Raw genomic sequence first — 17254 nt, 5'->3', positions numbered from 1 at the left:
ATAAATATTGGATATGGGTAAAACTAAATGTATTCTAAAGGAATATCTCCAAGGTTTTGTTTGTATAAACAGTTGATCAATAATGATAACATATACTTAGCATTCTAAGATTTACAAAACACTTTTTTCAAAATAACCTTGTAAAATAGAATACAAAGGATTATTCTCCCCATTAATAAATAAGGAAACTGAAATAGGCAGTTTGTAGCAACCTTGCTAGGCTGTGGAATAATCACTTCTAAATAAGTATTCAGTGATTGATATACACACATTTCCTTTTTACTGTTCTCTGTTCTTTCTCCTGAATAGAGAGACTATTGGAAAGTATTTTTAGGATTGTACTCACCATCACTTTATCCATCAGCAAGTCTATGGGGCTTTCTGACATTCTCTTTTTCCTCCTTTACCTGGCAGGAAAGCAAGAAATGACTACTAATATCAACCTATTATACTATTAAGGGATCATTATAAACTAACATTTATAATCTGGACAGAGTTAAAATCCTGTTACACTATTTTAATCTCCCTTTAAATGTGTCCTTGGATTATGTTAACCACCTGAAGGAGTAATGTCAAATTAAAAAAAAACTAAACTATGAATTTAAAAGTAGCACATGTAAGATCAATTAATTTCAACCACCAAAAGCATTTCTCCAATTTGAATTTGCAAAAAAGTGAATTTAATGATTTATTTCCTTATTCCAGAGACTTCGTCATCCAAACCTGTAAAAAAGATACCAGCAGGAGCTGTGTCTTTGTTCTTAGGTATATCCATTTTTAAGTTTTCATCTTTTTACTTTTGTCATTTTTAACATATCTTTTTAAAAATGTAACCTTCAAAGATCTGACTAGCCATGTGATGATAGATAACTCAGGACTTCAGAGGTGTTATTAAGAGCATCAGTTTGTTTATTAGACTGGCTGTTATACTCACACATGGTCCTTGCCCCTTGACAACAAACCTTTATACACAGACTTGGGTTTGGAAAAAACAGCTTCCCAAAGAATAGATGATTTGTGTTAGAGGGAATGTATTTGAACTGGCCTTCTTCAGCGGTTGTAACATTTTATAGCTGGAGGAGAAGTATTTCTGAAAAAGCTGAAAGTCATTAATCTTTGAAGGAAATTAGCTTTATATGGCATGGTGAGGCACACTATCCCTAAATCTGTTGGCTCACCTTCCTCTGATTTTAGGCGATGCCGACGTGTTCAGTGTTCCTTCAGCTCAGTCACCAAAGGAGCCCCAGCGGCCTCCACAGTCCTCACAAGGGAAAACTCCACCAAGCCCTGCCCCGGCTGGTCTCTTTGATAACGATGACGATGACTTCTTTGTGACATCTAGCAGCAAACCTGGACTTGCAGGTATGTGTTGCCTTCTATTTTCATGCAAATTATTTGAAATGACTTTTAACTAGGGCTGCATGGTAAGTTGTTCTGATTTATTCAGGGCACCCTGCATGTTGCCTTGGTTTATACTGGCAAAGGAGCAGATGTCTTCAGCAGCTGGAAGAAAGTCTCCTGCCAACATCAGGAGCCTCGTTGTATTCAGCTCCTGATGCAATCAATCACTCAAAGCCTGAGGGTTCAAATCCTTATAATAAAGATTTGTCCAAATACCCAAGGGAAGAGCCATTCCTGAGACAGTTAAAAAACAATTCACAAAAGTTGAGGCCACCAATAAGCATATTAAAAATTGTGAGCAAGGAGTTTTCCCAGGGCCTCAGCTTCTCCCTGTTGAAGGTCTGAAAACCACTTTACATTCTTCCTGCACAGAGGGCTACCATTTGGATCCCAGATCAGTCTTCCTGTAACCAGTCCAGGTCTGCACCACTACTTCTTCAGCCCTGGCTAATGTTAGGGATTGGGATTAATTTATAATCCCAGTTTCCTCAGTGTAGAAGCAGAGAGTTTCTTTCATCATGTAACAGGAGAATCCCTGCAATGGTAGTCACAGGCCGTGGGCTCATAATTCACTATCTCTGTAACCTTGGATGACCACTTCTTCCTTCTGAGCCTCATTTTTCCCATCTATATGATGAGGCAATTTGCCTAGGTGTTGTCTAAGTTACTTCTCCGCTCTCAAGTCCTATGATCTTACTGTGACGGAATTAAAATAGGAGTGAGAAAATGAGCAGTAACAAAATGAAACCTAAGAAGAGCCACAAAGGTCCTTGCCCATGGAGGACTGTGTTGATTAATAGGTTAGCAGAAAAAAAAGAATGTTCCTAATGTCTTAGGCAGCTTCAGTTGTCATCTTCCTTTGAAGCTGGTGTGACTTTTGGACAACTGTTAGCCTTTCAGGCCTTTGAGGAAAAATCCCACCTCCTCCCACTACTTCCCATATTTTTAACTGCCTTCTCATTGTACCGATTTCATGTTTTCCTCAGTATTGAATGAAGCCTCATTCCTGTAGCGCTCGCTTCATCAAATTACAGCTCATTGTAAGACATTACCGATGTTCTGGCATTAGTCTTGAGGTTGATGGGGTGTGGAAGCTGGTCATCTTGTTATTTTGCTTTTTTTCCCTTAAAAAATAACAAACGCTATTTTTAATGGTGTGCTAAGTTTTTCAAAACAACGTTTTCTTTTTTAAATCAAAGTCAAATCAACTGTTGATCTGTTTGATGAGGAAGAGGAGGAAGAGGAAGATCTCTTCAAAAAGAAAGCAGTCATTCCTTCTTCTGATTCTCTCAGTCCCGAAACCAAGGAGGCAGCTGAGAAGGTGATGGAGGAGAGGGTGGCTGTACACATGGGTGTTTTTCTTGGGGGAGTCTATACTTAGTTCACCTTGAACCAAATTAAAATGAGTTGAACTGTATTACAAAATAAGTCTAACATCCAATTAAAAGAATGTTCATCAAGCACCTACCATGGGCTCCTGTATTGGGCAGGAAGAGAAATGCGAAAATAGCAAAGTCTGGACAGGGAGACACACATTAACATAAGATTAATACAGAGTGCAAGCCATGGGGTTTGTGCCTCATCCGTCCAGCTCTCAAGGGCCCCCCCAGACCTGCCAGTCCCCTCCACCTCACTGAGCTGCTCTTCCTTCTGAATTGCCTATGTCCTCTACTGGCATAAGCTTCAGAAGGGGAATTTTTCATCTAAGCCATCCTTCTTCCCCAGGTTTTGGTGCCATATTATACATACAGTGGATCCTTGAGAACTGTGGCTGAATTGAACTTCCTTAGAGTATTATTGCCTGCTTTTTTCTCTCATTCCCCCAGTTATATCTGGCCAAGAGGAATGATGCTAAGGACCAAAAGCCAGGTGGCAAGGTCAGCTGTAAGCTGCAGGTTATCATGGAAAGGAAAGAGCTGAGAACTTAATGAATGGGGAATTATCCAGCTCCAAGCAAGAGTTTTTTCATTCAGAAGGTGATGGTGAGGGACCCTCCACAGATCTCAGTGTTTGTGAAGTGCTTTTTATGCCTAGCACTTCTGGGCATACAAGTAGAAGCAGAAAGTCCTTGTCCTCTAAGAACTTATATTCTAAAGGGAGAAGGCAACATATGCTCAGGCCAGGGGGCATAGGAAGAGAGGCAGAAGGAGGTTGGGCTATAGCCCAGAAGCCTGGAACAGGTCCTGGTAAAGCATAAGGATGTACTGGAGAGTAAATAGAGGATTCTGATTCCTTTTTCTTACCTAAATCCTAATTATCTTTCATATTTAAGGTTCCTAGTATGCCAGGATCTAATCATCTATTAATCCTTAGTGAAATTCTATTCCTTTTCAATGCCTACACCATGTATATTTTGTTTAAAACCTGTTACTCAGACACACCAGAGCCTGGAGTAAAAGTTGATCTATTAGTGTGGGTTTGATATCTTTCTTTTCCTTCTTGCATCAATACTTCCTTTGTGACATGTTGCTTTGTCCTAATGTAGAAAAAATTCATAATGAAATTTCCATGTATATTTTGACTTAGAAGTATACATATATACATGTTGACCTATTTTGAGAGCACATGGAAATGTTCTTTCTACCTAATGCTCATGGGAGAGAACAGAATGCTGAGATTTTGCTTTAGTTTCAAAGGTCTTTGGCAATAACAGTTGGCAAGCAATTGAAAATCTCCAACTTGAGAAAATCCAGACTTGACTGATTGATAGGTCTGCACAGTTCAGAACACTTCAGCTCTCCCCAGGAAGGGGCAGAACCAGCTTTTGAAGCATATTTTATGTAGAATCCAAAACTAGAGATTTTTTTTTTCTCATTTTAAGTGTATAGACATTCAAACATTATTATTTTAAAGCAATACAACAGGACTTCTTTTGAGTTGTTCTACATTTTGCTCTCAGAAAGGTTATTTTCTCTTTTGAGGCAGTGAGGTGGATAAAGTACCAGCCTTACTCAAAAAGCCTGAATCTCAGACATTCACTGGCTGTGTGACCCTGAGCAGATCACAACTTCTGCCCTCCTCAGTTTTACTAGCTATAAAATGGGAGTATTAATGGTACCTACTGAGAATCAAAGAGACAATATTTATAAAGGATTTTGCCTAATTTTTAAGAAATTAAGCAAAACTTCTGGGTATCAGTACTACACAGACATTTATTTATTTAGATTTAGGCTCTTACTATTTAATGAAAGGACCAAAGATGGTTTCTTTAATTCTTGTGTTTTCTTTTGTTTTAACAAAGGTTATGCCATCTTCCAGCAAAAATCTCAAGGCCTTGTCAGAAGAAGTTTCCAAGAAACAAAAAGGTTTATTCTCAGATGAGGAGGATTCAGAGGTGAGATATTCATATATTTCTGGGTTTCGTTCTCTGAAGCTCGGTCATGTTGATGAAATTGAGTTTAGGAGAGATTTGGGGGAAAGCCAGGATCTGGTCATTTTCACTAGAGGGGCCTCCTGCTCCTTTCCTTTTATCATAAACTGATGTTATTTGGTTTTGGAGTGACCTGGAATTTATGACTGTGAGATTTTGATCCTCCTGGTTATCAGCACCTCAATTGCAGTGTCTGCTGCTCTGACCTGGGGCATTGACCAGCCACCACAATTGACCTTCGTCCATGGAGGTTGTCTGGGGGCAGGATGGTAACCTCAGGGAGGGGAATGTTTGGTTTGCTTTTTACTAAAAAGTAACAAGGAGATAATAAAGGAAAGATTCAAGAAGATGTATTTATGAAGAGAAAAATAGTCTTCACAAGAGATTTAAGGAATCTTTCCCTTGTTTCCACACATTCAGCTCAGAGCATGTACTCTTAGGGAACCAAGCTCTTCTAAATCCCTATTGGGTCATTGCCTTTTAAAAGTGCTTGTTTTCCATTCAGGGACAGAGAGTACAAACTCTTGGGAGTTCTTACAAGATCGTGTATCACAAATAATCTTTCAGATTTTCTCAGCTTCCGCACTCTGAGCAGAGCAAGCCCTTCCCTGATCTTTCAGTTTCCCCATTCTCACTTGCTCTCATGCCTTTGGCAGGCCTGGGGCCAACTTGCAGGCCAGGCGTGCAGTTGCTTCTCCTGTTGGCTACAGTCTCCCTGCAATCTGACCTCTCCTTCCTTCCATCAGTCCTCTCTGAAGAGGTCATGCTTCCCCCATCTGTTCCATCACTTCTGCATGAGAATGTGTCTTCCTGACACTGCTGGGCCTTCTGTTCCTTTAGAGTGAGGTTTTCATTGTGACGTTGTAGCTGGGTCAGTCGTGTCTCAGAGACTGGTACTGAGGTTTCTCTTTTATCTTCTTGTGTGGGGAGCTCTAGTTTAGTTAGCTTTTAACTGACTGTAGATCTGAAAATGTCGCTGTCCTTGGCCCTTTGGGTCTCAAGGCTTCCTAGAGGTTCCAGCATGGCCCTTCTTTGTCTTGACTCTCACCTTATCATTTCTAGCTTGATAGTTTAATCTAATCAGTTTTCACCCTCATTCTCCATTCCCATTTTAAAACCCTTCTGGTCAGTTAGAAGTAACTCTGAGCTGGTCAGAACTCCATTCTGTTGCACAGCCTGGCTGTTGACTTTGCACCTCCTCTTTTCTTGTCTCAGTCTCCAACATCCACTGCAGAGCAATGATGAGTCTTCTTGTTTCTACCTTGTTAATGACTTGCCACGTGGCCACCACCTTGGTGTGGGTACCCCTCGCCTCAGCCCAGACTCTCACCAAAGCTACTGGAGGGTGTGCCTGCCTCGGGCCGCGCCCTCCTCCTTTCAGCCTCCAAAGCTGCAGGTCCAATCATTGTCATCTCCCCAATACATGCCCTCAGAAAGCTCTCAGCACTCCCCAAAGGTTACCAGATGGAATAGAAAGCCCTTTGTTGGCCTAGGACGCTCCTCCCCTGTTGTTTCTCTCAGCTAATCCAGTCCCCTTACTTCTGAGTGCCTGACTGTCAGCTATGCCGGGCCAGGACTCCTACTGCTCCTTCTCCTGCCTACCCTTCCTCAACTTCCTAACCTTGGGGGTCCAACCTCTCCCACTGCGAGGGCTCCCCTCCCTTTGGAGGAGTCAGCATCTACACCTTGTCTTCCCCATTGAGATGTGATCTCGAGGATAAGGACTTGGTTCTTCCTTTGTTTTCTCAGCTCCCAGCTACGGAAACTTAGGTCTTATTGATTACTAACTAAAGCAAACACAAGGCCCTTCCTGTCAAGTGGAGAAATAGGCTCCTTGACCTCTGTACTGAAGGACTCTGAGAACCCCAATTCTGGGTGGCTCTTGTTGCTAGATGCCACCTCCTATTAGTTACACTGGGAACCTCTCTGAGCAGGCTGTGGGAGAGAGCAAAAACCCTTTTGTTTGATGATTTCCAGGTGACTGTCAGGAGATTCCTGCACAAGACAATCCTCTGTGAATTCTGTCTTATTTCTTGGCCTGCTAATCAAATCTGTCTACTTATATTTTTCCTCTTGTGCCATCATCTTCATTTTGGAAATACTGTCATGGACTTTAAATCTAAATGAGACAGATATTACTGAGTACCACAGTACAGAGTGCTGGGCTGGGCACTACACAGAAACAGATAAGACATCCCTTCCCCAAAGGAGTATAGATTTAGCGTAGGAATTAAGGTACATGTACACAAGTAAGTGAGACACAAAATAGATTAAGTGCATGTAAAAGATGCAGAGTTATGTGAACTTCAAAGGAAAAAAAGTCATTGCTAACATCAGGAATGGAATTGAAGGAGGCTTTAGTGAACAGTTATTATTTGGCCTGAGTCTTGAAAGGGTAGAATTTTGTCAGGAGAAGATGAAGTTCCAAGCACTTAGAGTAATTCAGAGAAGAAAACAAAAGTCACATGTTTTGGATTAGGTGAGTAATCTTTGCCTGAAAATAAGAGTACATGAAACGAGAATAATGCTAGGTGAGGTTGGGGAAATAATATAGCACCAGACTTTAAAGGCAAGGATTTCAAGTGAAAATTTTGCTCAGTAAGCATTAGGAACGTGGTTAAGAGTTTGGGGGTTTTTTTAGCAGAGGAATTGTCTTTTCAGTTCTGGGCTTGGGGAAACATGAAGGTTGAATCAAAACAGGACTAAAGGAAGGGAAATTCATCTGGAAGCTGTTACTATCATCCAAACAGTGCATTAGTAAAAGAATGAAAAAAGCATTTAAGCACTTACAGTGCCTGGGCCTAGAGATCTGATGAAAGGGCAGACATTACCTAGAGGCATCCTCAGCCCTGAGCCAGATGAAAAAAGCCCAACCTGTTGTGCTGAGCAAGTCACACTTAGTCTCAGTTTCCTCCTCTGTAAAATGAAGATTGAGTTCCACTCTGGCCTCAGACCCGTATTGGCTGTGTGATCCTGGGCAAGTCACTTTACCCTCTTTGTCTCAGTTTCCTCCTCTGTAACATGAGGTGGACTCTAGTATTTGTGTAGGTGGTACCAAGCCTTCTTTTCCTGAACTATTTAATGGTAGGCAAGAACTTTGTTAGAGAGAACATTCCTTTTCCAAATCTTAAGTTATTGGCTGTAAGAATTAATGGATACCTGTGCTAAGGTAGAGTGGAAAGGAGGAAATAAATGTGGGAAATATCTCTGTTGTAGACACTAATTTAAATGTAGAAGGGAAGAGTCAAAGATGGTTTCAAACAGCATGAGTAGAAGAATAATGGGTGGCCCATTAACAAAACAGGGAAATGACAGCAAGTTTTGGGGAAGAGACAGCAACTTCATTTCAGGATATATTCAAATATATCTGATGCTGAGATAATAAAATGATGTCCATTCAGTAGGCAGCTGGAAGTTGACTCTGAAATACAAGGGCATAAAGAAAGACTGACACTAGAGAATCTAAAGTAAGATTTGAAGTTGGGTATTTTTTACATAAGAATACATTGATGACAGGTCCTATATTTGGTGAGGATAGGTACAAAGCAAAGAAACAGTCCAAGGAGGTCTTGTGAAATATTTCCCTTTACTGAATAAATGTGCCATTTTCATTTAGGTTTCTCTCTCCAAGGAGAAAGTTTGTCCTAGTTATTTCTAGTACATGCCTTTCATGGAGCATAGTGGCTGTTTCTGAACTCTAGCCTGGTTTTTTATAGCTATTCAGAAATCGTTTAACATCTTTCTAAAAGAATGATTAACCCTCCAGAGTGTCTACATTTATCTCAAGTGATGTCTTCAAATTTCAAACAGTTTTAGTTTAACTTTTTTAAACATATAAGCCAGCTTAACATTTTAAGGAGGACCTGAGTTGTTTACTGAGTATGAAATAGTATAATTCATTGAGTTTGATAATCATTACTTTTATCTCCTTAATTTTCTGTAATTAATTTTGTTCCTATCTTTCATTTTCCCTTTTAATCTGTTATTTAGGGATATATAACCATTCACTTTTTTGCAGCTACATTTTGTAACTTCATCTCTGAACCTCAGTTTCTGTATGTGCAATTTGAAGCATTTGTAGTAAGTGATCTCTAAAATCTCATTCAGCTTTCAATCCTGTGATCCCATGTTTTAGAATGATAAAAACAGTGCTATAGAAGGGATTTCTGGAGGATATTTATTTCATTCTCCCCAGTCTTAACCAAAAGCATCCTGTTTAGGCTGTAGAATGTGGAGACACCTAGTGAGTCATCCTGACTTTACAAGGACAGGCTATACTTAGAACCACTGAGGGCCGTTTCCTTTCTGAGCAGCACCTGCTGAGGAACTAGTCACAAGATGCCCTTCGCACCTCAGGAAGTTTAATTCAGACACTAGACTCTGGCCAGTTGTGTGGTAGAAATCACTTGCAAAGGTTGAGCTTCTAGTGGAGAAGCACGTACCTTCTCTCCAGCAGATAGGAGCTGAGCTGTGGAAGGGACAAGTAAGGCTCATATGAATTAAGTATGGAAAGATAACTGGGAGCCATATTAGGAAGATATTTTGATGGCCAACAGGAGTTTGTATTTCTTTCTAGAGACAATAGGGTTGATAATTGTTGATAATCATCTTTGGGGTGAGCAGAGAGGGATGGAGAAAGCAGTTAAAAAATGGTGTGAATCTTTCCCACTCCTTTGATTTCTTCCTCCTTTTCTGTTACATTAATTCCTTAGCACTTCAACGTGGTGTCACCTCTAGCCCAGACTTTTTCTTTGTATACTTGGGTCTAGACCAGTGGACTTTACTGTTTTTGGCTGTGCTATTTCTGTTTCCTCATTCAGCACACAAAATCCCTCTGGAGCCTTCCAATCTCCTCTCCTATTTTTCAGAAGAATAAATGGAGGCCCAGCTAGATTGAATGATTGGCCAAAGTCCCACAAGAGAAATTGTCAGAAGTAGGATTTGAACTGGGTTTTCTGACTCCTTCAGAACCTATGCTCATTCCAGTTTAGCCCAAAGCTTCCACATGAACTCTTAAGGGGACCACTTTCCTTATCATGGTGAAGAGAGCTTGACATAAAAATCTTTGGAGATCTTTTCCATGATCCTCTATTAGTTATCCTTTAGGTTTCTTTTTTAAAAAATATATAAATAATAGCTTTTTATTAAAATACATGCAAAGATATAGTTTTTCAACATTCACCTTTGCAAAACCTTGTGTTCCAGATTTTTCTCTCTCTTTCCCCCATCTCCTCCTTTAGACAACAAGCAATTCAGTATGTTAAACATGTTTCATTTTTCATTTTCATTTAATTTTTAAATAGATTCAAGGATGAATTGCTTACCTCGGCTCCTACTCAGCTTTCTTTAAACTTGTTTTCCCTCTGCTGCTTTTCAATGAGCTAAGAAGCAATACTTACTTATCATCTTTAATCATAAGATTTTGTTGTTGATTTTATATTTTTAAATGGTGCTGCTCTTAACTGCCATATCTATCCATGAGACAGAGAGAGGTCAGATATTTCCTGGACATGAGTTCTCTGAAGGTTTTTTTAGTCTCCTTTTTATGGTAACTGGTTTGCATTAGTTAAATCATATAGGAAATTATTGTAATATATATATAAATTACCATTTTCCATTTTTCACTATCAGTAGTTTAACTAAACAGGCTCTCAGAAAGCAAATAGAGTTTGTACCAGTATTGTCTCCAAAACCTTTCCAGAATAGTAGAGTAAACCCAATCTTTTCAAACTGCTGGCTACCCTTCGGGACCTAAAGTAGACTTTGTAAAGGTAGCTATTTATAACAAGATAAAATAATTTTTTCAATTGGTTGCCCTATTTGTGCTGGTCTTTATAACTTTAATTTTTAATCCAACAGGACTTGTTTTCTTCTGCTTCGAATGTGACTAAGACGAAAGCTGTAACCTCCCATTCCAGCAAGCTCACTACAAAGAAATCACTTTCTCTTTTCGATGATGATGATGATGAAGAGGTAAAATGTTAGATTTCAATATTAGAAATATTGAATATTGATTTTTTTTTTTTACAATAAATAATTGAGAATCAAGAACCTCATGAGCTGAGTGCAACAGAGCAAGTCTAACAGCTGTTTTTAGGGAAATAGGGTAAGAATGGTGTTTGAGATTCACCCAGCATGGACATTTCTATGTCTGTTTTACTTTCCCTAGCTTTAAAGAAGGAAATAATTGTGAAATTCTTGGTCCAGTATGAGAATTAGATTACTTAGTTGGATCTGTGAATGAATAGCCTCATCACCAAATGTTCTTATACAAGTGTTTGGATTGCTTGTTTTTGTTTTAGAAATTTTGCACTAAAAATTCACATGTAAGAAAATATATCTCTCTTCAAAGGATGTCATTTTATTTATACTGGATGATTTATAGAATGTTTCAATAAACATATTTATTAAATATTTTTGGCAGTAGAGAAATTTAAAGATCATTTATTTTTTCCTTCTTATGGCTTTTCTCCATAGAAAGGATGGATATATTCCATATAGAGAAAGAGAAACATCTTTACTTTGGCCTTGTTCTGTTTTTTCTCTTGCTCAGATTTAAACCTAAGAGAGTAGGAAAGGGGCTGTCTGTCCCTGAAAGCCACATTCTCAACCTTGAGTGGTTCCTGATGGAAAACCTTCATAGTATAAAGTTTGGCTATGAACAATAAAAACTCCAAAGAACAACAAAATCATGTTCTCTCTACTGCTACATTAATTGAGGAGATCATCTTTCTTCCTAATTGCTCATCTGTGTTATCTGTCCCTTATTGTAGTGGTAAAATTGAACTCAAGAGTGTATTGTGGCAGAAATATAAGGAAATAGAATTACTGTTTTGGTATTTAGTGATTTTTGAAAGGTGTCTTTTAACTAGGTTGTGATTGTCACTAGGTCGACTTAATTAAACTTATTTTCTAACCTTTTGATAAAAGAGCAATGTCTTGATTTCTAGCTATTGTGGTTTGGTTTTACTCAGTACTTCAGGGAACCTTTTTTTTTTTTTTTTTTTTTTTTAGGAAAATCTTTTTGGAGAAACACCTGCTAAGAAACAATCTTCATCATCTCTGCCTAAGCAAACTCAAGAGAAGCCCAAATCTTCTGAAGTGCACAAAAAACCATCCACCTTACTGTTTAGCAGTGATGAGGAGGTACAGTTACCATCATCTTGAATGAATGAAACACTTCTTAAAAGCTTATGATCTGCATGGATTGTGTTAAATCCTGAGCATATAAATAGAGAAGGAATATAGTCCCTATTGTCAGGAGAGCTCGCATTTTAATCAGGGAGACAACTTAATTTTTCTTAAAGGAAGAGATTAGTTTGACAAAATTAATGTCAGATTGTCACAGTGTCCTAAATATTTTTTCTAGTTCAAACATGTGTTTCAGTTCTTAATGCTGTTGAAGTTTGTCAAATGAAAATGTTCAAAATACTTTTTTTTTTTCTTTTTCCTGAGGCTGGGGTTAAGTGACTTGCCCGGGGTCATACAGCTAGGAAGTGTTAAATGTCTGAGACCAGATTTGAACTTGGGTCCTCCTGAATTCCAGGCTAGTGCTCTATCCACTGCGCCACCTAGCTGCCCCCAAAATACTTTTGAAAGCTACTTGATACATGCAAAATGCATTGCTTAAAGATTTTAAGGATCTTCTCCAACTCACTTCCAGTTGATCAATGATGGACAGAAATAACTATACCCAGAGAAGGAACACTGGGAAGCGAATGTAAATTGTTAGCACTACTGTCTATCTACCCAGGTTACTTATACCTTCGGAAGCTAATAATTAATGTGCAACAAGAAAATGGTATTTACACACATATATTGTATCTAGATTATATTGTAACACATGTAAAATGTATGGGATTACCTGCCATCGGGGGGAGGGAGTGGAGGGAGGGAGGGGATAATTTGGAAAAATGAATTAAAAAAAAAAAGGAAAAAAAAAAGAAGTATGACTAAGAAAATACTATCAGATTGGTGATCAAGAAATTATTGGTAGTTTTGGAGAACGATTTCAGTGAAGGGATAGAGACAGAAACCAGGAAATTCTATTTGGATTCTATTTGGATCTTAGTTTCTTCATTTAAAAAATGGGAAAAAGGATTGACCCAAATGATCTAATTTTAATAGCCTTGAATGTTTTTTTTTTAATCTGTCAGAATTGAAAATTAAAAAAAAAAAAAAAAGATTTTAAGGATCTTCAACCTCAATACTACTTTCAGATTCTTACCCTAATACTTTCAAAGCTAATAAGCCTGTATCAAGTTGAATAATAGCATGATTTCTGTAGTGTTTGTTTGACCTTATTTTTTATCTCACTGAATAATTAGCTTCTAAGCATTATTCAGTAAGAGAACTTTTCTCTTAACCTAGACATACTCAGATGTGTCAGAAAAATTGCACTGAGGGAAGAAGGAGTGGACTAGTGTGGGAGAGACCGAGGCAGGAAGACAAGCTCTAAACCTATTGCTACAGGCTAGGGATGAGGTGATGAGGGTCTGAAATAGAGTTGTGGGCTGTAGGAATTGAGAAAAAGGTCTCTCCCACACTAGTCCACTCTCCATTCAAATGCCAGGATGATCTTCCTAAAATGTAGCTCTGACCATGTCTCCTTTCTCCCCAAGTGCAATTCAGTAAACCCAGGGGCTTCCTTATGAACTCCAAGATCAGGGTGGACATCTTATGTTTGCATTTTTCCTGTCCAAGTAGAATGTAAGATTCTTGAGAGCAAAGACTGCATTACACACACGAAGAAATAATTGTATAATGCTAAAGGGTTTTTCAAGAGCCAAATGGGATGAGTCAAAAGGCTTTCCTAAGATTTTTCTGAATTTGCTTAAGAATCGCACATGTTCCTAGATTGGACAACTGTATAATTAATTGATTTTAATTTCTAAATCACATTATCACTCTAATACTGAAGGTTGACAACTCTTGAATTAAAAAAAAAAAAAAAATTTCCATTATCTATTGAACCTACAACTCTGTACTAGGAAAACCTTTCTCTTTTCTCTTTCTTTTTCAAGGGAAGACAATAGGCTAATAAGGGCCACCAGAAATCTCTGTTAGTTCTGAGAGCATATTTTATAAATTTAGGCACTAAAACTTCCTGCAAAAGTAACCAATTTGTGCAAATCAGTTTACTTCAACACTTTAAGGATCTTTGTTTTATAACAGCAAATATTCCTTCCATTGGTTTCTTTATGCCCTGGACCAGTAATGTTAAAATTTGCTGCCTACAGGTACTAATGGCCTCCAAAACTCCCAAGTGCAACCTGAGCTAGATAAAAATGTATGTCATTGGGAAATATTGAACAAAAACAAATTAAAATACAGTAAAATATAGATTGTTACACTTCAAAACTAAATCAGTATGCAGTCCACAGGGTTCTTTATGAACAAATTAGTGGCTCCTATTTCTATTTTAATTTGACACCATTCCCCTGCATGGTTTAATGAATTACTGTGACCATAAATATTCCCCATCTGGTGATCGGCTTTCTGTTGATGAACTTCTTTAAATTTAGGTTGGTTAAGCTTGGATAGCAGTCATACTGCCCACTGCTGGGCTCGTACTCAAAACTTCTCCAGCATGTTGGAACTGGCTAAAGCTTGGTTTCCACTGTTCTCATATTTGAGAATGCCAGGTTACCTCCAAGAGACATGAAGGAAAAAAAAACCTTTGTGAAAGTGAAACTTCTAATTAGTTTTATTTTGTTCCCCATGTATCTTCATTGGATTAACATTTTTGGGGAGAAGTAGACAAAAAGTTCCTTTGATTGATAAAATATTGTTTTAATTTTTTTTTAGGACCAATGGAGCATGGGTGATTCACAGATCAGTAGGATACCTGATAGTAATATAAAGGAAATTAAGAAGCCTGAAACAAAGCAGAGTCACATAGAGAAGAGTGTGAAAAAGATAAGTCTATTTGAGGAAGATGATGAAGAGGATTTATTTGCTATTGCTAAAGACAGGTAATAGCAATTGCTGCAGTAGAATGGACAGCTGTGTAGGGAAGAGTACAGAGACTGGGGATAGTAGGGAACCTCAGAGATCAAGTTAAGAGCATCTCCCAAGAATGGGAAGGTCACTGAAGTTTTTTTTTTACTTTTCTGTATTCAAAGAAACAACTCTTCTGCTATCCCATAGCATAACCTCTAAACCCCCAAACTAGTTCACGTGAACACCAGTTATAGGGAAAATATGTTTGTGGATGTGCAAAGTCAAGTCAGCAAGAATTTATTAAGTACCTACTCTATGCTAGACACTGTGCTAACTGTTGGGAGCATTTTCCCAGTGTATTATCTTCAGAATAGAAGTAGACTTTTTACAGTAAAACAAAATCTTAATAAGAACAATGAATTTGACCAAGGTCTATATTTTCGAGTATGTGAACTTGGATTTTCAGTAGTCTAAATATGAAGCCTTTGTTACATTGGCCAAGGAGCTGTGAAAAGCTTTAAATGCCAAATGCAGCATTTTAATTTTGGTCCTAGTGGTAATAAGCTCACTGAGTAAGGGGTATGGTGGTCAGACCTACACTTTAGAGAAATTGCCTTGATGCTAATGGGGGTTGGGAGGGGTGATGGCCATAGAGATGTATTCATGTGACCTTTGTCAGAGATATTGCAATCTCAGTGTGTAGATGTAGAATTAGGGTGGTAGCAAGTGAACAAAGCAGATATCAAAGGCAGGACATACATGGATGTAGGTAGCCCAAGTGGGTGATATAAGGTGAGATGGAGGAATCACAAGTGGTACTTGGGTTGAGATTCTGGCTGGATGCATAGAAGAGTGATAGATAACTGACCAGAATGGAACAGGTTAGTTTGAGAGGGCAAGAAAATGAGTGTGACCTGCTGAGGTCGAGAAGTGTGAAGGACATCCAAGTCGAAATGTCCAGTGAATTGTTAGTGATACAGTCTGGAAGCCTTGGGAAAATTAAAGTTGTATCAAGATGATAAGTAGATCCCAAGGAAGCTGAGGAAATAACCAGGAGAGGAACGGGCTAGCAATGTCAGATGATGGAGAGAAGGGGAAGAGGAAGAGAATTCGGCATCTGGAGGAGACTTCAGAGGCCATACTAGTTGGTAGCCGGAGGAAGTGGGAAATAACTTTGAGACTTTGCCTATTGAAAGAAGGCAAGGTAGAAGACAAGAATTTGAGGAAATGGTGGGGACAAGTGAAGTCTAATGATATATTGAGGCAAGAGGAAGGAGATAATAGATGGGGAGAATCTGAAGATTAGAGGAGTTGATGAAGAAAATGGGAGGATAAGAAGTGTCAAAACAGAAGAGGAGAGAACAGGGAATGATGTAGAGGTGAAGTAACATGTAAGTAAGGAGGGGATTTAACTCACAGTTATCCTCATGTACCTAAGTCAAAGTATTCCTTCAGTGTATTAATTTTCTTATGAATTTAATAAATATAAATAAACATGTACATTTCAATATACAAATAACAAAAATTTGGATTACATATGAAACAACAAACTCTTGTTCTGTTTTATTTTTTCTATTCTGCACAGCTTGATTTGTCTTGGATAATACAGATTTAACGTGGAAATAACTGTCCTGTCCTTCCACTTCACTGTGTATTCTTTTTTAAAAATTGTTTTTGTTTTTCTGGTTATATGTGTACATTATTTTTTTTTTAATACACATTTCTTTATGGATCATGGTAGAAGAGAAAAATCAGAACAAAAGGGAAAAATCTCAAGAGGAAAAGAAAAAGAAAAAAAGTTAATATAGCATGTGTTGATTTATATTCAGTCTCCATAGTTCTATCTCCGAATGAAGCTGGCATTTTCTATCCAGAATTTGTAGGGATTGTCTTAAATCACCTAACCATTGACAAGAACTGAATCTTTCATAGTTTTTCATCACACGATTTTGCTGTTATTGTAGTTCTGCTTGTTTTGCTCAACATCAGTTCATGTATATTTTTCCACGCCTTTATAAAATCAGCTTGTTCATCATTTTTTATAGAACAATAATATTCCATTATTTTGATATAGCATAACTTATCCATTCCCCAATTGATGGGCATCTACTCATTTTCCAATTATTTGCCACCACAAAAAGAGCTGCTATAAACATTTTTGTACATGTGGGTCTTTTTTCCTCTTTTATGATTTCCTTGGAATACAAACCCAGTAATGCCACTGCTGGATCAAAGGGTTTACACAGTTGATAGTCCTTTGGGCGTAGCTCCAGATTGCTCTCTAGAATGGTTAGATCATATCACATCTCCACCAACAATGCATTAGTGTCCCAGGTTTCCCACATCATTTTCCACACAGTTTTTCAGATGACTAAATGGCTTTAATTTCATCATCTGAACATATCCTTTGAATGTTTATCAATGGGGAACCCTCTCTGGAGTCTTAATAACTTTGACATCTTCCTGACCTATCTTTATTGCTTTATATTACTTTTCTGAAACACTTTTTGATTGTTTTCCCTTTCCTCTTTCATATAAATT

General features: G+C 38.2%; 1 protein-coding gene across 3 annotated transcripts in view; it reads left to right on the top strand.

Annotated features, from left to right (window-relative positions):
• WASHC2C (WASH complex subunit 2C) overlaps positions 1 to 17254 on the top strand; it is a 56912-nt gene that overhangs the window by 15442 nt on the left and 24216 nt on the right. For all 3 annotated transcript variants that reach the window (XM_074296336.1, XM_074296337.1, XM_074296335.1), the window contains exons 13-19: positions 706 to 765; positions 1195 to 1362; positions 2601 to 2722; positions 4643 to 4735; positions 10631 to 10744; positions 11786 to 11917; positions 14579 to 14745. In XM_074296336.1, the coding sequence (XP_074152437.1) occupies positions 706 to 765; positions 1195 to 1362; positions 2601 to 2722; positions 4643 to 4735; positions 10631 to 10744; positions 11786 to 11917; positions 14579 to 14745 (856 nt within the window). The remainder of the gene's footprint in view (positions 1 to 705; positions 766 to 1194; positions 1363 to 2600; positions 2723 to 4642; positions 4736 to 10630; positions 10745 to 11785; positions 11918 to 14578; positions 14746 to 17254) is intronic.

This window comes from Sminthopsis crassicaudata, chromosome 2 (genome assembly GCF_048593235.1).
Source record: "Sminthopsis crassicaudata isolate SCR6 chromosome 2, ASM4859323v1, whole genome shotgun sequence".
Taxonomy (NCBI): Eukaryota; Metazoa; Chordata; class Mammalia; order Dasyuromorphia; family Dasyuridae; genus Sminthopsis; species Sminthopsis crassicaudata.
Note: the sequence above shows the minus strand (reverse complement) of the source record. Positions and strands in the feature narration are given on the sequence as shown.